The following is a 20564-nucleotide window of genomic DNA, read 5'->3' as shown; positions in this document are numbered from 1 at the left end:
GGACACCTACATTAATAGGTCTCTTACCCAGTAACAATAACGTACCGACTCCGATGGCTAAAACAACAAGTTGTGGTTGTAATGATAGTCCAATGGTATGAGTCTCAAATTTCTATTTCGGAAAACCGATCTTAGAACGATGGATCTATCTTAATTCTAAAATCACAAAGAGAGACTAGGAGAAGTGGTCTAATCTCTAAAATCCATTTGATGCTGGACATTTTCTACTAGGTATCAATCTTTATCATGATATCTTAAGTATTGCTTCTTTCATGTCATCAAGAGCGCAAGCCCGGAGTTAAGAATATACCTCGGGAGAATGCATCCTCATTTCATTTCAATTCTTCTCGTCCTCGACAGTCTTCTTAACGCCATTCACGAATGCCTCAACAGCTTGGCCACCACCCAAGGGCATGCCGCTGCCTCTTAGGTATCCTCCATCTTGAACCTTTACCCCAAGAGCATCCGCAATGCTTGGCAAACCACCATCCCGTATGGCCATCGTGAGACTTGCCAGGGCTTGGTTGAACTGAGGACTTCTCAGAACCTTCTTCAACAGCGTCCGTTTGTCATCCAGGGATAATGAGGCTTTGGCAGCTTCCACAGCCGAAGCTGACGGCTCCGATTTCCCATCGACAGAATCTGTTGAACCACTCGCAAGGACAACAACAGTAGGAGGGAGAAAGCTGATCAATGTGTCTGTGAACTCTTCCGGAGCCGAGTCAACCATAGGTATTGTGATGGAAGTGGGAAGTAGGTGGTTGAGATGAGGGTATGCCTTGTCGGCGGTTTGTTGCTGCTGTCCACCAGAGAGTCCTGACGGGCCTCGAAGGCTGTCCAAAAAGCTCTTCACAGCGGCAGCAGCATCCGCATCAGGGGCTGATGAAGAGGCCCTGGAACAACGTCAGCACAGTCACATTTTAGAGTTGATGCCACAGATCCAGCGCCAGGACACTAGTTCCCAATTCTCCTCTCACAGTGAAGAAATCTAGTTTTACACAGTTGACCGGTTGTCCCAGATCTGTGATCTACAAGCCAAGCCCATCGCTCGCTAGCATGCCATCCAATTTAACCATGCAAAGGGAATCACCTACGCTCTAGCACCATCAGCTCCGCCCTCTCGTGAGCCCTCGCCCTCCTCTCGAACGTCTCCACCCGTAGCGTCAGGTCCTGCACCTCCGCTGCCGCTTCCTCGGTGGTCTCGAGGTGCCCGCTGGGTATCGGCGTCTTCCATGGTCTCATCCTCGTCGTCGGGTCGGTTATCGTTGTTACGAAGAGCTGACAACTCCTCAGCCACATCCACCTCCTCGCCCTGTAGTAGTTGATGGACTATTTCGCCAATCTTGCGGTCACGGGGACTGTAATAGGCAGGGTCTCCGTCTTCGCCCTGAGACTTTGACTGAAGCCAGAAGAGATATCGTTGGGATGACGAAGTAAACTTTAGGACAAAGATACGGCCGTTAGTCTTGGAGGTGGGCTCGGAAGACGATGTGTATTCGTGAGGAGTGAAGCTGCCATCGCCGGGGACCATGATCAGGTCAAGCTCGGGGTTGTCGAGGGGTTCGCTTCGCTTGCGCCAGCAGAAATGCACGAGATCTGGTCCGTCATTAGCCATGCAGCAATAGCAAGAACGAGCCTGAAAATTCACCATCTTCGGAGTATAGGTAGATATAGCCCGGCTCAGGCTGCGGCTTCACCTTGTAAGGCTTGGAGGAGGCCTGGAGACAAGTTAAGTTAGTGCATGCTCCTGATTCTCGGGCGCCGGATAAGACGTACATCAACCTCGCACTGGCCGGCTTTGAAGGTAATAATTGGTGAGATTGGCATGTTCGGAAGATTTGGGTTTGTGTCGGAAGAGAAAATTGTGGTGTGTTGAAGAAAAGTTGTACAACGACCTTTGATTCACAAGGCGGCAGAAGCTCTTACGTCGTCCAGCTGTGATATAGAATGGAGTTACCTAAGATAGGAAGCTCAGGCCCACCTGCACCTTAGCTCAATGACGCTTGTAGACCGGCTAGCGGAGAGAATTAATCCGTCACCTTTCCCGCCCCTCACTTAGCACTTAGCAGCGAGCCCCAGTCAAAGCAGATTAGGTGAAAAATCTCATAAACCCCACCTGGACATCGACCAGACAACCCATTTTCCTTCTCACATCTCTCCCAGCTCTACAAATACCCGACCTTTCTCTTCTTTCCGACTTAACTTTTCACATCCTTCAAAATGGGCTTCACCGATCTCGTTTCCGATGCTGGGCTTACCGGTACGTCCCTGGCCTACTATTTTTCTTGCGCCTCTCTTTTCCGCGCCATGGACACTGACACCTGAAATCAGTGCTCAACAGCTGGTTGAGCACCCGCTCTTACATTGTTGGGTATGTATTGAACCGTCTCGCTCGTTCTTTTTCTCCCATTCCGAACTTCTATGATGAGACAAATTGGTCCGTGTTTCGGAGGCGGACTCAAGACCCGCCGTTTGACGAAACAACAAGCCCTTGTGCAACTCTGAGTAGTTTTCAAAATATCCGATATTCTGTTCTTGAATAACGAGTTGAGAATATGTGCTAATATACACTGTCAGCCAATCTGCCTCTCAGGCTGATGTCGCTACCTTCAAGGCTCTCTCTAGCGCCCCTGACGCTGAGAAGTACCCCCACGCCGCTCGATGGTACAAGCACATCGCCAGCTACGAGAGCCAGTTCGCTACCCTCCCTGGTGATGCTGCTGCTCCCTACACCACCTACGGCCCTGAGACCGCGGAGGTGACCGTCAACCCCGCCCAGGCCCCTGAGAAGGCCGAGGGAGGTGACGATGACGATGTCGACCTGTTCGGCAGCGATGATGAGGAGGAGGATGAGGAGGCTGCCCGCGTCCGTGAGGAGCGTCTTGCTGAGTACAAGAAGAAGAAGGAGGCTAAGCCTAAGACCATCGCCAAGTCCGTCGTCACTCTCGACGTCAAGCCTTGGGGTACGTTCCTCTCTTCCTTCTCTGAAGAATTCCTATGCTAACAATGTTTAGATGACGAGACCGATATGGTTGCCCTCGAGGCTGCCGTCCGTGCTATTGAGAAGGACGGTCTCGTCTGGGGTGCTTCCAAGCTTGTCCCCGTCGGCTTCGGTGTCAAGAAGCTCCAGATCAACATGGTTGTCGAGGACGAGAAGATCTCCGTTGCCGACCTTGAGGAGGAGATCCAGGAGCTTGAGGATTACGTCCAGTCCACTGACGTCGCTGCCATGCAGAAGCTGTAAAAAGCTATGGAAGCTATGTCAAACTTACGATGAGGCACGACGGCGAGGATTTATGACCAACGGGATCTTATGACTTCGAATGAGTTACGTACAGGTGGAAAAGTCATGAATCCTACCCCTTCGTACCGACCATAGATTATGAAAACAAAAATAAAAACGATTTGAGTACAATATTGATTGCCAGTAGCTCTCAGGACAGTTCACCCCGCAAGTTGGAGCCACTCGTATGTGATAAAGCATCCACGTTGATAGGGAAGGGGAAAAAGAAAAAAAAAAGGCCTACCCCACTGTTATCACAGACCTCTGACTCAGGTCTGTGATGGGACTGTGAGGGGTCTCAAGTTGCAACTACTGGATCGTATCGCTTTAAGCCATATTATGGCGGGGTAAAATTGGACTTGGCGAGCGCGTCCAGGCAATTCGCTAGTCGCGGTCAAATGTCCCTACCTTAGCCAACGCAGCACAACATTTCTGCCGTTCAAAACAAAAGTGAAGATGACATCGCCTGGAACATAGTTCGGTCTGGCAGTCCTCAAATCATCCTCTATCACTTCTCCTACTTAATTTATGTGAAAGACATGAGAACAGCTTAACAAGATACCCGACACGCTCATAGACCTAGACCAGCTGCATCATGTATGGCGACTTAGGCAACAAGCTGGTATTCTATCTGTCAAGATACTCCTGACTTAGATCTGACATATAAACTACAGGTCCAACACGCCAAAAGAACCCAAAATTTGACCCATCTTCCACCTTATCAGACCGAAATCGTTCGAGCGGTGACAAGAGAAGTGAGAGATCTGGACAAAGATGTAGCAGAACTTCTTGAGCCGTTTCAAGGCTCGTTTGATCCAAGCGCCGACCAAGATGTTGCCTGCACTCTGCTGGTAAATCACCTTTCGATGCGAAGGAACAAGCGTTGCTTGCTTGCGTACCACCGGACACGGACAGACAAGCTTGAAGAGTTGGTATGGAATGGATCAGACGTAGTAGATCTGTCTGGGCAACAAGTACGGGATCCTGCGAGTGCTTCCGGTGCGGGAGGTAGTGATGTATCAAAGAGTAGTCTAAGCCCCCAAGAGGAGGAATATGTCAGGCAGTACAGCGACCTGTTGGCAGCCTACAAGGGGCAATGGACAGATATCGACCTTACAGGGAGCCTAGAGCCGCCACGAGACCTGTTCATCGATGTGCGAGTCCTCAAGGATGCAGGTGAAATCCAAACAGAATACGGGTGAGTTGCGCAATATCAACATCACTTGCGCCTCACGCGATGAACTGACCATGAATTCAGGGCTATAACATTGACCAAGAACAGCCAGTTTTATGTACGCCAAGGGGACGTCGAGAGACTCATTGCACAGGGATATTTGCATAAACTTGGATGAGAGAACGCGGGGTCTGAGCAAGTGATAAGGAACTTGATGGTCGCATGTTATTTCTGTTATTATACCCTGCCTCATGAATATTGATAAGATCACATGTCAAGTTATCGCATTCATTCATGCTCTTTTCTAAACATCAATTCGTATTCTCATAGCTTAATGCAGTATGTCAACCACAGAGAGACTTGGCCTTCCAATAGGTTTAGGCTAGTTGAGCACTCGTCAATGGATAATCGCTTCCACAACGGTTGCTCCTCAAAGTTGTAGTGACGGTGGAACCACAAGACATCATTGGATGTGTGGTGAGGAGATGCACACAACCTCAAGACAACCAAATATGATACGTCCTAAAATAGACTTGATTTCACGGAAAAGAGGCAATTAGCCCAATGCCTCAGGTTATTCCTTGTTGATATTGCTCAAGCAAGGCATTGATATCGTAGGACGAATAACTTGACTTAGTTTCCCAGATCAAAATGAGATCTAGATGCCCCCTGCAAACACTCCATCATGACTGGATAATAGATAAATACACAGATAGGAATAGATCCTTATGAACAAGACAATACTTACCTAAACATGAATCCTGACTTACCTAACCATTGGCGTCTTATCATTTCTCACCTCAACATCCCCTTGCGCTAACCAACTCGGCCCGTCCGGCGAGCCTCGGCGGCCGTTACGACCAAGTTTGACATGTTTTTAGGCCGTGGCGATTGTTAGTGGGTTCTCGGCCAGTCTTAGCGGGGCGTTCGCCCACCTCATGCAGAAAGAAAAAAGCTGCAGGACATGCAGTTCATGGCTCATGACAAGGATTCCAGAACATATACTTCTACAGTATGGGAGGATCAAGTCTGATTCTAGTAGCATTAGAGCATCATGATAACGAGAGATCAAGGAGATTCTGTGATCTTTAAGCCGCTCATTTATTGGCCGGTGACAACAAATTTGACTTTTGCGTGTTTTTCATGTATTTGTTGCCCTTTGATAATCCATAAACTGACGGGCGTATGAGCCTAAGTTTGATAGTGTCATGAGACGACCCACCTCACTTTGATCGCCCTGGTCATTCAGTTGCGCTACGCTGCGTTGCGTCGGGTTGCAGTTGACATTCGTCACTCCATTCCCTACGAAATCCTCGCCATCTCTCTTTATCGTGAAAGCTTCACTTGGAATGTTTGTCTCGCTCATTATTGTTTGAATTTCCCTTGTTTTTGGACTCTAGAAGGGAATCAGGAAGAAAAGAAACCTTGAAAGATAATCGATCGTCGACCTTTTGTATTGCTCATGCGACAGCGTTGAAGTGAGCTGCAACCCGCGCTCATAGGTGCCTTCGCGGCCGCCCAACACCTATACAATGTCGTCGCCGCTCAATTTTACACCATGGAGGAGAAGAGCTTTGAGTGCTGCTTCGCAATCGGAAAGCGAGCAAGCTCAATTGCAACGCGACGAGCCTTCAACTTCTCCTGCTCAGCACGGCCATAGTCCCCATGTCCCAATTGCTGCTGCAAGACCGTCCTCTAGCTCTGCAGCTCACAGAGAACCTATCAGATCTTTCATCCACGGTTCTGTGCGAGACGGCTTAGGTATGTTACATCCCATTCTTTCGTCTGCCCGGATTTTCAGCTAATTGCTCCATCTGCAACAGCACCAGTTGATAGTGCTCAGAACGCTTTATCTGTCCGGCAGGATACTGCAGAGCTTGCGACTTATTTGCTCTCCGACCCGAAGACACAGCAGAGCTCGGCCGTTCTCCAACGTGCAAGGGTTTCGTACCAGGACTCAATTGACTCGGAGGTTATCGACGACTCATCTACGGCCGACAACGCCCGCTCCTCCAAAACAATCCTTGAAGTTTCCGAGCCACCGTCTCCAGACGGTCACGATGACGATCCCGACGCGGATGCCGGTCCGTCCGTACTAGCAAACCTTTTGAAGCGATCTCCTCCCCAATCGATTGCGCCAAACCAACCACAGGTCGAGGATGAGGAGCCAAACGGTGACGCATGTCGACCGGAGGGGGAGCAAGCTCGAGTTGCACACGCAGAGGATGCTACGGAGCAGACCCCTCTACTCACTCGGATAACATCCGCTGGTCGAAGGTCCTACTCTGACCTCGAGGGTCAAAAGCCTCAAACGAAGCGACCATGGTTTAGTGGTCTTGTGGAAGCCGGCAATAAGATGGAAGAAAGGGTTTCGAAAGGAGTGACCATCGCCATCAACCCCAAGAAGTGGGATCGTCATGCGCTTTGGAATAATGCGGTCCTCACACCAACTTCATGTTTACCTGCTGTTGCTGTCGGTCTGCTGCTTAATATCTTGGATGCTCTATCATATGGTATGTTTTGTTGTTCGAAGTTTATGCATGATATCTAACAAGCCTAGGAATGATCCTCTTTCCTCTAGGAAAGCCAATTTTTTCTCACCTAGGATCTGCTGGAATTTCTGTTTTCTATGTTAGCACTATTGTTTCACAAATAACATTCTCATCTGGTAGCATCTTCAAGGGTGCCGTTGGTTCAGAACTGGTAGGTCGCACCCCTTACTGTCAATTGATGCCTGCTAACCATCCTAGATTGAAGTGGTTCCGTTCTTTCATAACATGGCTGCAAAGATCACCGAAATTGTTGGGGAAGATAATCCTGATGCCGTGATCGCCACCACTATTGTGTCATTTTCCGTCAGCGCCATGATTACAGGTCTTGTCTTCTATCTGATGGGACGATTTAAAGTCGGTTATATGGTGGGATTTATTCCCAGGCATATTCTTATTGGCTGTATTGGAGGTGTCGGTTGGTTCCTGATCGCAACCGGGTTCGAGGTTTCTGCTCGACTAGATGGCAGCCTCCAGTACAACCTCGACACTCTTAAGCAGCTCTCAGACCCAGCCACCGTCCCTCTCTGGGTTGTCCCCCTAGTTCTCGCCATTGTTCTCTTTTATGGCCAGTCTAAGATCACATCCAAATTCTTTCTTCCCCTATTTATTCTAGCGATCCCCCTCATCTTCTATTTCTTTGTCCTTGCCTTGGATTCGTTGGATGTCGATGTGCTACGCGACCATGGCTGGATCTTTGAGGGACCTCCCTCCGGGGAGCCATGGTGGTACTTCTACACTCTTTACAGTGAGTCCAATGCCCCCTCCCCCCTTTTCACTACCATACTAACCACTACTTTCAGAGTTCAAACTTGTACGCTGGGACGCAGTGATCGAATGTGTGCCTGCTATGCTTGCATTGACATTCTTTGGCATTTTGCATGTCCCAATCAACGTCCCTGCCTTAGCCCTCAACTGCGGCGAGGATCATGCTGATCTTGACAAGGAGCTAAGGTTACATGGATACTCCAACTTCTTGTCCGGTTGTTTTGGTAGTATTCAAAATTACTTGGTCTATGCAAACACTGTTTTCTTTATGCGGTCTGGAGGCAATAGCCGGCTTGCAGGTTATATGCTGGCCGCAGCAACGTTTGGTGTCATGGTCATTGGTCCATCACTCATTGGTTTCATCCCAGTTATGATGGTGGGCACTCTGATCTATGATCTAGGTTTCGAGCTGCTGCTTGAAGCTCTGTGGCTTCCACGAAAGAAGCTCAAGCTGGCAGAGTATCTAACTGTTGTGGTAATTGTTCTTGTCATGGGCATTCATGACTTTGTCGTTGGTATCGGAGTTGGTATACTATTGGCATTTGTTTCCTTGGTTCTACAGACCTCTCGTGTGTCGGCCATTCGTGGAAACTACTCTGGAGATATTGTTTCCTCCACTGTGCGACGCAACCCTTCTCAGCATCATTACTTGCACGAGGTCGGCCGACAGATTTATATCATAAAGCTTACAGGCTATCTCTTCTTTGGGACCATCGTCAGCGTTGAGGCAAAGATTCGGGGCCTCTTGGAGGACAGCACATTCACCAAGCAGCCCATCAAGTTCCTGATTCTTGACATGTGGCACGTTACTGGACTCGACTATTCCGCAGGTGAGGCTTTCAACACCATCAGCCGCTTACTCGATAACAAGGATGTCGTCCTCGTTTTGAGTGGCGTGGACTCAGAAACTCAACTTGGTCGCAACCTACGAGCTGTCGGACTTGGAAACGATGGTATCGAGGTCATGATGTTACCAAATCTGAACTCTGCTCTCGAGAGCTGCGAAAATGAGCTTCTGAAGACTCTGTACGCCCGACAGGAAGAGATGAACTCCCTGAGACGTATATCGGCACACTCAGCGCAGAATCTGGACGTGCCTCCCAACAAATCATCTGGTTTCTCCTCCTTCGATCCACCCTTCAATTCCCCGCGTCGTAATCACCTTGCTGAGGCCGCTCGCGATGCTTTGAGCAGTGTGGAAGTACAACGTCCGAAGAAATGGCAAAGTTTCAAGGAGCCCCTCCGTCTTATGCTGCAGGTCTTCCAGGGCTTGAGTGACAAGAACGAGGACTTTTGGTTCCCAGCAGCCTCTTACTTCTCTCGGCGTGAGATTCCTGCCGGAACAGTTCTGTTCCGACGTGGGGAGCCAGCTAATGGGTTCTACCTCGTCGAACGTGGTATTGTACGTGCTGAGTATGATCTTCCTCAGGGCTGGCTTTGCGAGAGTATCGTGGCTGGAACGACTCTCGGCGAGCTACCTTTCTTCTCTGAAACAGATCGAACTGCAACTGCTGTCGTGGAGCGTGACTGTGTGGTTTGGCTGATGGATCGAGACCAGTGGGACAGAATCCAGAAGAAGGAACCAGAAATTGGAAGAGAGCTGCTGAAGATATCACTGAAGCTGACAAGTGAGAGGATGAGTGCTATCACTTCATATATCCTGACAACAGCGGGTTGAGTTAGCAAGTGACCCATAATTTATGTCAATTAATAGCTATTGGCTGTTTCCTCGAAGTCTGACAACGGGGGTTGGTGATCACCAAGCACGAAACTCGAAGCGTTAGTCAGCCACACGGGTCTAGGGTACTTTTTGTTCGGCAGTTGGATAGGCATCAATTTGATTTGCACATTGGAGCTCTCATAGTCTTTGGATTTTCTTGTCTTATGAATGTCTAGAAGTCAGTTTCGATGGGTCCTGATCCTTCCTTTAAATGAGCCTTTCTTCAAGGTTCGAGAGTCGAGTCAAACTTCAAGTTCTCCACCAATTCGCCACCCGAATATAAGGGCGTATGACATTGAACAACAATTGCTTGGTCAGAGATTATATTTGACAACATTTCTCTGCCGTCAACACCTAGTCATCCAACATGCCACAAACCATAAGGTCTATACTCGGCAAGTCAGGTCGAATCACCAAACCTTTAAAGACATCACCGCCGTCTCGCAAATGTTCTGACTCAACCCCGCGAAGACCAGCCCGCAAGTCTAAGCATCAAGACATAGATCTATTCCATGATAAACTCGACGATATAGGCCTAACAAAGGTTTTGGAAGAAGACCTGACGTTAAGAGATGTCGTCCAAGCTATGCGGTACATCCGTGCTCGGATGTTCAGTCCCGTGCCTCAAACAGGTTTCAACTCAACGCGAACTACTGAGATTCTTAACTACCGCGCAACTACGGCACCTCTCGTTACTGTAGGCCATCTCAATTCTATTCTTAGTTCACCGGGAAAAGTTGAACGGGAACTTGCAGAGTTGGCGACAAATGGCATAGTGCGGAGAGTGAGAGTTGAGAGACGTGGTGGAGGAGGTGAAGCCTTGATAGAGATGACGGACTACAATGAGATGCTAAGCAAAGCATCACTAAACGAGGAGACGAGGAACTCATTCAGGTCTTTTCTGAAAGAGAACGCGACTACGCAGATATTATATAAGGGTGCACTGGAAAGCACACAGGCCGATGAGCTTGTTCGTGCAGGCTTTCTTACAAGCTCGACACCTTCAACACCAGAAAGTACTCTCGATATTCGGCCTGAAAATCGAACGACGCTGACATCGATTCACCATGTCTCACGATTCGCATCAGGCACAGCCTCTGCCGTGGGCGGCCATAATGCCATCCATCTTGCTGGCGGCGGGGGAGGCGCCCCGACGCTTACGCGCTCTTCCTCAACACCATCCGGCCTCCGAATATCAGTCCCAGGTCATGGCCGACATCTAAAGCTGGCGGCCGCTACCGTGGACTGGGTGCGAGACTCCCTACGACGGACTCGTTGGGGGGAAGGACCAGAGAGCTGGTTAAAGGAGCGCTTCGAAGGTGGTGGACTCTATGGGCCGCGGTGGAAGGAGTTCTGGGGAGTTGAATGGTCCTGGGTCTTGGGAGAAGCCGTGGGACTGGGCGTTGTGGAAGTCTTTGAGACGGGAAGCGTAGGAAGGGGAGTGAGAGCACTGGGAGGTTGACATGAAGCGTCAAAGAGTACACGGCATTGTTTTTCGATCTTCAGTTTGTCGGCACATGAGACTATGGTCTTACTCGTGGAAAGCTTATTTTGAGATTCATTTATGAGGTTCAAATGCGACGATTACAACGAACTTCGATGATGCATCAAAGTGCGGGAGATACACTCGGTTTTATTAGATCTAGACTCAAGTCATAAACATGCGGTTTCCAATTGAATCACTCGCCAACAGCAACAAGGCCGACTGAATTTCATGTCGCAACACATGTACTGCATATATGCGACCCGTAATAGAACAGATAAGTCTTCTACAGTGTTGCTGACGCTATAATATGAGCAGGGTACTTATACGGGCGTGCATGAATTCCGCTCACATTGAGACATTCGATTGGAGTGGAAAGGCTTCTAGGTGTGACAGTTGTGATTGAATTGTGATCGAACTGTGATAGGGAATGCTTGACAGGCATTGGATCCAACACTGACACTCTGCGTAGGCGAGTACAAGGGTCTGCGTTCGTCAAACAGTGTTGGGGGTTTTGACTTTCTGTTTGTTCATACGTTTTGATAGAATGCATGCTGAGAACGATGTTCTGCTTTCTCGATCCTTCAAACGACATAACCCCCCACCATCCTTTAAAGCACAAGTCCATGGTTTTTTTTTTCCAGCTGTTATTATAGCTGTTTTCGAGGAAGGAGCATAAGAAAGCGACAAGTTCGTGATCATGCGGGCCAGCATATCGATAGATGTCTGAAACCCGAAATATATACCGGGTTTGCTCTCCATGCCCGAGAGTTCGTTCATTAGAAGAGAAAGGTTTGATGTCTTGATGCCTGTTCTAGGGTTGTTTCCAAAGCTTAGAGTCGTCATGTGTGAGCTGCCCATTCGTTATCGAGCTTTGAACTGGGGTTGTCATCTGGGAATATCAAGACAAGCAAGGGGGTTTCACCTGATATGGCTTAGGCATGAAAGACAAAAGCAAGACAATGTCAGATCAGACCAGGCCAGACTTTTAACGAGAAAGAAAAGAGAAGAGTCTGCATATGCAATGTTGATCTTGAGTGGGCACGATCCTAGCAAGTCTGATGCAGTCATCCAGACTGGCATGGAGTATAAAGTTACAGGTGTGCTGGGTCTACCCAATTCTGTCTCAACAACCATCTGAGGTGGTGACATTAGGTACTAACACATTGTCATCGGCCTTCGCTTGTCGTCCATTGATAACAAATCATCATGCATATGTGGTTGGTCAAAATCGCATGCGCTCAGATGTCAGCTTTTAGAGAGCATACTGTACTGCGAAGTAGTAGGAGATTATCTCCGGAGAACGAACCAATGCGATATCCAACCGTCGATTAAAGTGATAATCCACGTACCATCAAGATTTGTGATAGGCGGAGAAGACCCTCATGGTACCAGGAGCGAGATGAGCCTTGAGTGAGCGATTCGTTAAGACGGGTGCAACGGCCGTCAAAGAACCGTTGATGGTGGAACCCTAAAGCAAGTGGACGAGGCTGTCACATTGGAAGGAAAAATAAAGCGAGAATACCCTTGCAGGTGCGCATGTTTTTATCCTATGGACAGGCTTGACAGCATGTTAGTCGGACAGACGTAGTAAGTCAGTAATAATGGTTTTTTTCAGCTGATCGGCAGAACTTTCACTATCCACCATTGATGTTCAAGTAACATGCTACCAATGTGATAAGTATGTGCAGCTGCAAATGGGCTATATAATCCTGTGATAAAGTTTAGTTCCATCTATAGGTCTACGACGATTTACCAAAACCTTGTGGCTCAACACAGTCGCGCTATCAGTTATGGAGCATTGGGGTCCTGGTGAAAGGGGCACAGACAAGGGTCCCTTAATGCCTATTGATGAGCCGTGCAAAACTGGAAGACTATCCGTACAGTCCAGGGGTTTATAAAATTGCACCTTGTGGTTTCTGATATCCAGACCAATGATGGATGAGCCTGTCAACGCCAGCGAGTTTGCTCCCACAACATCGGGACAAGGCAAAAGCTGAAGACTGTTGACGGAATGCGCCATCACAGTGAGCATGTTTCTTTTCAATTTCACGCCGTTATTTTGTTTGAGCGTGATTTGGAACAGTCCCATCTCGTATCGGAGTTTAGGACTGTTGCGATCTGATGTAGCATCGAGTCTCGTGTCAACTGGTACGATGAGACCTGCGTGCAAGGGGCTGTATTCATGATCAACAATTGTGAGCTGTAGCCTGTTGACCAACACTCATAAGTTTCCTTGTCTATAGGGTGGGTTATAAGCTGGTAACAGGGACACTCTCAGCAGGGGTCTCATTATTGAGACACTCCGATCCATGGAATTTGCAAATCTTGAAGGGTCTCCGTTGTGGGAAGGGTATGCAGGTACAGTACTACTGTACTCCGAACGTGAGGATCATTGGATCTTTTTGTGGACAATCCAAGACTGAACGGATCTCCCTAGTGCATGCTTTATATGAGTAATAATAAGACACTGCACGAGACGAACTAACAAAGACGACACTCATCACCGTCTGATGTGGGATCTGCCACATCCGAAGATGCCTTTCTTGGTAGGTGTGATTGTCGTTGATACGATCGAATTTCGAAGCATCCGGTAATAGCGCTCCGCCAACAAGGAGCAAAAATCATTGCGAAGGGTCCAGTCCTTATACGGAAAGGGGCGACCGGCTGTTATGGCCAACTTGAGCTAAGCTAGCTGGGTTGGGAGCAGGTCAATGGTGCCCTTGAAGGTTGGCAGGGGAGCAAGTCGAGGTGCAAGGAGTTGGCGCCATTGAAGAAGTTGAGACAACGACGCTTGGGCGATCTAGACATCTGTATCATTCACACATGTGCATATGTATGCAGAAGGAGGAAGCATTGCCGTGGCAAGACAACACCAAGGAAAAGGCTTGGAATTCTAAGTGAAGGGAAGAATTTTCAGCTCAAGAGCAAGGAGCCGGATATGAAACAGAAAAGTTTAATGATCAATGTTAGTGCTTGAGCCAAACACCCTAGGGCAAGATGTCAAGTTAGGTAGGCGCAATTGTTGTACAGTATTCATTAGGTACCTACGGAGGTAGGTATCTACTCGTACAAACTCAGTAGAGTATGATGATATTCGAAACAAACCTCCATTTCTGGACCAAGTTTTGCTATTCTAACCAGGCACAACCGGTAGTACCTGCGTTAGCTGTTTGAGGTTGCTCGGGTCCCGGGAACTAAATCACAGGTGCCGTAGCTTCCTCTCAAAGACCCAATAGAGAGGGAAGTGGGTGATTTCAGAAGCTCCCTTCAGGCTACAGCTCGGTCGGTACATTACTGTAGGCGCGATCGACGACGCAGTTACCCGACGAACTTGTGGATAATTCTTATGTTAATAAGGGCAACTTCCGGGCCGTCCTTTAGTATCTTACTTGGCGCATCGCTATTGGATTAGCAGAAGAATTTTATGTGAGCGAAAAGGTTCAAATTCAAGTCCATGTATAACAATTGGATGGACCGTCTTTTGACATGATGAGGGGAGTCAGGGATATCAGTTCTGAGATTGAACCGTGTTCCCTGGATTTTTACAGACTTCACAGCATTACGATAGTCGGCCTAGCTGGATGGTACAATAATGTTTTCTTTTGTGTCCTGCAGTCTAACCATAATGGTCGTAGGTTAAAAGACCAGCCGGGGAAGATATCCTCAAGCGTCCAGGCAAGACACTCTGGTTGGCTCGCCCCATAAAGTTGAGCTCATTATCTTGACTGGGTGGCTTTTTAGACCGTGCATCCCGGGCCAATCGAGTTTTAGCATGCAATGTTACTCGACGACGTGACCTGGGCTTGCATATCGTAATTACAGTCCTTGTTCTAGTGTTGCAGCGATATCCTCGAAGCCCTTGCGGTTACAAGATGCATACTCACATCCAATCTAGATGCATTAAGAGGCCTCAGAAGACACGATGTCTGGGACCTCATCTACGATAAACATTTACTATGAGATTATCCAAACAAACATTTGCTGGCCATAGATCCATAGTCTAAGTAAAGTAAGTTGTTGAATACCCCCACGCTAGTGCTGTCGGCGCTTCAACTGGAACGCATCAGTCCTCAACTTAGTGCACCAGTCCTCTAAAATCCAAAGTGCTTCAGGTGCTTGAGCGGGCCGTTTTCAGCCCAGGCACAGAGGTGGGCTTCTCACCCATCCACATCTCAACCGCGTTCGTCATTATCTGGATCTCTCCTTCACTGTCTTCATTTCAATTCTACGGGATTTATAGGTCTTTTTTCTTATTGCTGTTGTCTGATAACCCTTTTCCAAGACTCTCCCTTGTCCCTCTTCTCTACGTCACGCCACTCGTACCCTCACTTTCTTCTCTGTGCTTGTGCTGCGGCTTGTGGTGGGACTGCATTAGAACCTCCATCCCAGTTGTCTAGCCATTTACACCTCCACCCCAAACTCGACTGACCTCGACGGCTTCTTTCAATTCATTTCTCCCCACATCAACACTGGTCTAGGCAAGGCAAAGACGGCACCTCACACGGTAATCTCAGCTGTATGTGTCTGTGTCATACATACATAACATTACCGAAACTGATCTTCCTTTTGCCCTTGTTCTCCCCAGCTGCAAACATCGACGCCAGACTCCATTTATCACTCGCTTCCGCGCCAATACTGTCTGCTAGCTCTTGAATCAAGACTCGGTCTACGATCTTCTGTTCGCAGTCAACTGCCCGCTTTGTCCCGGCCTTGGTCTGTGTCTTTTTCCCGGTCTCGATTATTGCAACCCGAGAGGTCAGAGACTGGCATCGTCACCGTGCTCAACCAAGGCCACCCGCCGCGCTAGTCGAGGTACACTAACCTTAGCCTTACTTGGCCTTGTTCTCTGTGGTTTGCTTTTTATCAAGGGTAAGGGTTCACTTCCTCTCCTGTTGCGTTGCTACTTCGAAGACGGCACCTGGAACGCTCTCATATGCCACCCCCCTTTCCATTACAATCCTCCCCTCAATCAAAGAATTCAACGGCCGAGTACGTTGCTGGCGGTTTTATTCTGCTTTGAAATTGCTTCTTTTCAATATCGATCCCCTTCTCTCATTGTGCTGGCTAGAGCTAGAATCTTTACACTATTATGCGCTATTGCGTCGTCCCTTCTCAGGTCACTGACAATACACAGCCAAGTCGATACCACTTTTGAGAGACATACATCCGATTCCGCGCAGCTTCCCGCGTTCCACCGATCTATTACTCCCTTGATCAACCAAACTAGACCATCCTTACGAAGGACTAGAATCCACACGTTTTGCGACATTCTTTTTTATATTACATTCGACTTTCGAGGGTGACAATAATCGAGCGAAGCCGTCCGACATTTGTCTTCAGTCGACTTAGTTAATGGACCGACCGGCCTTTTAGGACGCCTGAAAAGCCATTGCACCAGGCCTCCGACTTCGAGCCTGCGCGCATTCCAATCCTTGTATTGCTTTTTTGCACATTCGATCTCAAGTTACAATGACGACAACGTTGCCGCGCCCATCGCGGCCGTCAGTTGGGCCTCCCAATATGGCACTGCCGGCTCTACCAGTGAGCAAGACGCGCAAGAGTACAGGAAATATCCCTTCGCCCACAGGTTCGATCAGATCAGCCCCAGGAACCCCCCGATCCGGTCTTCGAACGCCATCGACAATGAGCCTGGTCCCTCCAGGCCCAGCACCGTCAGCCGCACTCCCACAGCCCAGGACTGGCTCAGGTGTTAATGGTGCCGGAAAGACTCTCCGCAAGAGTGTCAGCATCAACTCTTTTCCACAACCGCCAAGGGGCGATACACGTTCAAGCAGCGGCGTTCCGCCCAGCCCAAGGGCCGTAGACAAACCCCGATCGACGAGGAAATCCTCGAAAGCCGCGAAGGAATCGATGTACAGCACCATTAGTTCGAGCACACCAAGCTTCCTTAATGGTAGCGGAGAAGGAAAGTCAATTCCCAGCGTGCGCATGTCAGACGGCTTGATCAGTGTTGCATCACCACCCCAAAGTCGTAGTTCTTCAGCACAAGATTCATACTCGACATCAGCTACGACGTATGATGACCCCGCGGAAGGATCGGGCCAGAAATCTGATGCCTCAACCGACAAGCGAGCATCCAAACATGATGGCAAGGGTAATGTCGTTGTGAGTGTCAGGGTTCGGCCAGATGCCAACGGAAACAACGGGAGCCCCGAGGGTGAGTGGATGGTCGATGGGCGCAAGTCGCTCATCTCGTTCAGAGGGAAGGATGGCGGTGACCATTACTACGGTATGTACCTCAGCAAATGAAGGCTTACCTAGACTGACATTTTCAGACAATGTTTTCACGACACATGACAATAACTCCAGAGTATACGACCATATTGCGAAACGGCTAGTCCGACGGGTTATGGAGGGTTACCATGGTACTGTCTTTGCGTACGGTATGACCGGTACCGGAAAGACATTTTCTATGCAAGGAACCGCTTCATCACCAGGCGTGATTCCTCTTGCAATCACCGATATCTTTTCATACATCCGAGAAACGCCATCACGAGAATTTTTGCTGCGTGTCAGCTACCTGGAGATTTACAATGAAAAAATCCATGATCTATTAAGTATGCCCACTGTGAATGGCGTTGGAGGCGGTGCGCAGCAAGAAGAGATCAAGCTCCGTGAAGACAGCAAGCGGGGTGTGTATGCTACCCCGCTGAAGGAGGAGATCGTTCAGAGTCCTACACAGCTGCTGCGAGTCATTGCACGAGGTGATCAAGCTCGAAGAACCGCTAGCACCCAGTTCAACGCTCGGAGTTCACGAAGTCATGCAGTCGTTCAGATCGTTGTGGAGTCTCGAGAGAGAATACCAGGCGTTTCAGTTGCGGGCGACGGTAAGCGGTCTGGCCTTTTGCCTGGTGGCGTGCGAGTGTCAACACTCAGCTTGATCGATCTTGCTGGCTCCGAGAAGGCTGCTGAGTCTAAGGAGCGTAGACAAGAAGGTGCTCATATCAACAAGAGTCTGCTCACTCTGGGAACTGTTATCTCAAAACTTTCAGAGTGGAAGGAGAAAGAAGCAAAGGGCGTAGATAAGGAAGGGAAGCATCTTCCATATCGCGATAGCAAACTCACTCGGCTGCTGCAGGGAGCTTTATCTGGAAATTCTCTAGTGAGTATTCTTTGCACGATACAGATCGGAGCCGGGAACAGCGCGGCCTTGGCCAACAACCACACCCTGGAAACGATCAATACCCTCAAATTTGCCTCGAGAGCCAAGAATAATATCGTCAGCCATGCAAAGAAGGCCGAGGAAGCCCTTGGAGCTGGTGGCGAAGGCGGAGCTAGAGTTCTTCTTGAGCGTTATCGCATGGAAATCTCGGAATTGCGCCAACAACTCGAGTCCCAGGCAAAAAAGAAAAAAGGGGAAGTGGTGGAGGAAGAAAAGATGCATAACGAAGAGGAAGAAAAGGCCAGAGAAGCTGAGGCTGCAGAGCGACACGAGGAGCAAATTCTCGAGATGCAACTCGCCCGAACAGCCCTGAAGGAACGAATCGACCATCTGAACCGTCTCATTCTCAGCTCAAAGTCCATCGGTGTCAACTCGAATGGGTCAATAAGCTCTCTCGGTCAATATGCCCGGTTTTCCCAGTTCTCGCAGATATCTTTGCCAGCATCAATTCGCTCATCAGTTGCTACTTCTGTGGGGGGCAAACCACTGATGGAACGAACATCATCGATGACATCGGCATCTTCTACCATTGGCCGTCGCTCTAGTGGTGGACAGAAGATCGGAGATGAAGTTGCTGATGTTGAAGATGATAGTGCAGGGGAATTTGGTGACGGTACAGCATCCTTGACGGCTCAAAATCGTGCCCTGCAAGCCGATCTTGCAGACAAGAACCGGTATATTGCGACATTAGAGAAGCGTCTTCTTCAAGCACGTCGTGCGAGCTCTAGTCGGGCATCCGTGGGTTTTGCGGCACCGAACAAAGCTATTATGGTTGGGGAAGATCACAGCGTATCTGCTGCTTTGAGGGAGAAAGACTCCGAGATAGCAGATCTTCGAGCAAGACTTGACGATAAGGACAGAATGTTGGCCGCTTTAAGAAGTGCGGCACGATCACGCGACACAGCCGAAGCAACTGTTGAGCCTCGTTCTCCGCCCCCTCAACAAGAGGTGCACGCCGACGTGGCAAGCAGCACGAAGCCAGTGGAGGTAGAAAAGAAGCGAACCCGAGGTGTTGATGAGATGAATAATCTTTTGGACGAGATGCTACAAGATCGAGTTGAGAGAGGCCAGGTGGTACGTGGCAAGCGAGGTAGCGTACGCCTGGCTGGTGGACAGAAGATGGACTCTTTAGCAGAACCCAACTTCGAACCTTTACGACGAACTCCCACACCAAATCCCCCTGAGGAGCGAAGAGATTTGTCGGCAGAGGCATAGAAGGTGATACAAAGTCGAGGAACTCACTTTATCGCCCCCTTTCTGGAGTAAATCGGGTGGGAGAATTATTGAGCATACAGGCGTTTCAGGAAATTGGCATTGTTTGTTGCGGGAAAAGGGGTTTTATTTGCGTTATACCCGATTATACTTTCTTTTGTCGCTGGGCGAGAGAAAGCGGAACGGAAGGATCAACGAAGACTTTTCTCTCTTGGGGCTCATGCAAGCGGCCGTATTTTATGTTTGTTTCAGGGACTCGGTGAGAAACAGCGAACCGCAGAGCCCGTTTGTGTTTTGTGAACAATTTTCTTTGTGCCAGGAAGCGGGCGACAACCGTTTAACAGGACATTATTACCTTCGTTTTACTTTATTCTTTGGGGGACAGAGAGCTTAGTTATGTACTTATACCATGATGAGCTGTGGGAGATTTGACAGCAACATCAGGATGCAGCACTTGGCTGTTGCAGTGAGTTAATGATGGGGAACGAGAAAACATGAGACAGAGAGATAAGAATGAAGGAATTCTGAGGACTCGCGTTCCAATCATAATGCGAGACATGTGTAATGTGTATGCTAATGTGAGGTTGTACGTGATCAGAGCCCTCCATGATACTAGTTGTGATCATGGTGAAGGGCGATGCTTCAAGATGCATTGAAACACCGGCTTCCAGAGCCCCAATGTCACTAAAACAACAAAGCAACGTGATAAGGCACATCGCATTATATCTTATATTGCCCAAGGCTTCATACTGGCACGACTGTCGAGTCAGACAACTTCACACGATCCTCATGCTGGGACCCGAGATTGTTTCTCATACAAACATAAAACACGAGGGGAAAGAAGCTTCCGGCAGCTTGCACGGCACATCGTTTCTCTCAACTCCCGTTCCCAATCTGTAATGATCGGTTTGCTCAGCCCCATGAAGGATGTGTCTTCAAAACATCGGAGAGCTTCTTTGTTTCTTGTTGTGTGTGATTGAAACATTAAGCCCAAGATATTCCATGGTTCTTGTTTTTGGTTGGGTTGATTTGCTGTGGCCCTTGAGATTATCACCAGTAGGAAGTTGAATGGGTCCGAGATCATAACTCTTTTTGATTGGCCTTGACCGTTAGAAGCTACTTAATCTGAAACAGGTCTGAAATTAGCGAAAACCCGAGAACCCCGGCATTTTTTGCCTTGCTTTGCTGC

At 48.8% G+C, this 20564-nt stretch overlaps 7 protein-coding genes across 7 annotated transcripts; 5 read left to right on the top strand and 2 right to left on the bottom strand.

Annotated features, from left to right (window-relative positions):
• Positions 1-41: 41 nt before the first annotated feature.
• BKA55DRAFT_550604 (proteasome complex subunit Rpn13 ubiquitin receptor-domain-containing protein) lies at positions 42-1958 on the bottom strand. Its single transcript, XM_046191284.1, has 4 exons — positions 1777-1958; positions 1649-1718; positions 1095-1596; positions 42-893 (listed from the first exon to the last, which is right to left on the bottom strand). Exons 1-4 carry the CDS (start codon positions 1825-1827, stop codon positions 338-340), a joined length of 1179 nt encoding a protein of 392 aa, XP_046056875.1. The 5' UTR covers positions 1828-1958; the 3' UTR covers positions 42-337.
• An 18-nt stretch (positions 1959-1976) lies between these two features.
• On the top strand, positions 1977-3519 carry BKA55DRAFT_550602 (uncharacterized protein). Its single transcript, XM_046191283.1, has 4 exons — positions 1977-2260; positions 2332-2371; positions 2578-2963; positions 3015-3519. Exons 1-4 carry the CDS (start codon positions 2221-2223, stop codon positions 3242-3244), a joined length of 696 nt encoding a protein of 231 aa, XP_046056874.1. The 5' UTR covers positions 1977-2220; the 3' UTR covers positions 3245-3519.
• A 268-nt stretch (positions 3520-3787) lies between these two features.
• BKA55DRAFT_33522 (uncharacterized protein) lies at positions 3788-4875 on the top strand. Its single transcript, XM_046185731.1, has 3 exons — positions 3788-3905; positions 3958-4481; positions 4542-4875. The coding sequence occupies exons 1-3, from the start codon at positions 3879-3881 to the stop codon at positions 4633-4635; spliced, it is 645 nt and encodes a 214-aa protein (XP_046056873.1). The 5' UTR covers positions 3788-3878; the 3' UTR covers positions 4636-4875.
• Positions 4876-5989: 1114 nt separating this feature from the next.
• Positions 5990-9452, top strand: BKA55DRAFT_532716 (sulfate transporter family-domain-containing protein; the record flags this gene model as incomplete). Its single annotated transcript, XM_046189375.1, has 5 exons — positions 5990-6218; positions 6281-6970; positions 7018-7160; positions 7208-7754; positions 7810-9452. The coding sequence occupies 5 exons, from the start codon at positions 5990-5992 to the stop codon at positions 9450-9452; spliced, it is 3252 nt and encodes a 1083-aa protein (XP_046056872.1).
• A 409-nt stretch (positions 9453-9861) lies between these two features.
• On the top strand, positions 9862-10956 carry BKA55DRAFT_532715 (serine-threonine protein kinase 19-domain-containing protein; the record flags this gene model as incomplete). The annotated part of the gene is made up of 1 exon (XM_046189374.1): positions 9862-10956. The coding sequence occupies one exon, from the start codon at positions 9862-9864 to the stop codon at positions 10954-10956; it is 1095 nt and encodes a 364-aa protein (XP_046056871.1).
• A 93-nt stretch (positions 10957-11049) lies between these two features.
• On the bottom strand, positions 11050-12360 carry BKA55DRAFT_33466 (uncharacterized protein). The gene is made up of 4 exons (XM_046185727.1): positions 11903-12360; positions 11514-11809; positions 11330-11463; positions 11050-11280 (listed from the first exon to the last, which is right to left on the bottom strand). Exons 1-4 carry the CDS (start codon positions 12127-12129, stop codon positions 11143-11145), a joined length of 795 nt encoding a protein of 264 aa, XP_046056870.1. The 5' UTR covers positions 12130-12360; the 3' UTR covers positions 11050-11142.
• Positions 12361-16449: 4089 nt separating this feature from the next.
• Positions 16450-19378, top strand: BKA55DRAFT_498759 (kinesin motor domain-containing protein; the record flags this gene model as incomplete). Its single annotated transcript, XM_046186581.1, has 2 exons — positions 16450-17230; positions 17277-19378. The coding sequence occupies 2 exons, from the start codon at positions 16450-16452 to the stop codon at positions 19376-19378; spliced, it is 2883 nt and encodes a 960-aa protein (XP_046056869.1).
• Between the last annotated feature and the right edge of the window lie 1186 nt (positions 19379-20564).

Source organism: Fusarium redolens (assembly GCF_020744475.1).
Source record: "Fusarium redolens strain MPI-CAGE-AT-0023 chromosome Unknown BKA55scaffold_1, whole genome shotgun sequence".
Lineage (NCBI taxonomy): Eukaryota > Fungi > Ascomycota > Sordariomycetes > Hypocreales > Nectriaceae > Fusarium > Fusarium redolens.
This window is presented reverse-complemented; position numbering and strand designations above follow the sequence as displayed.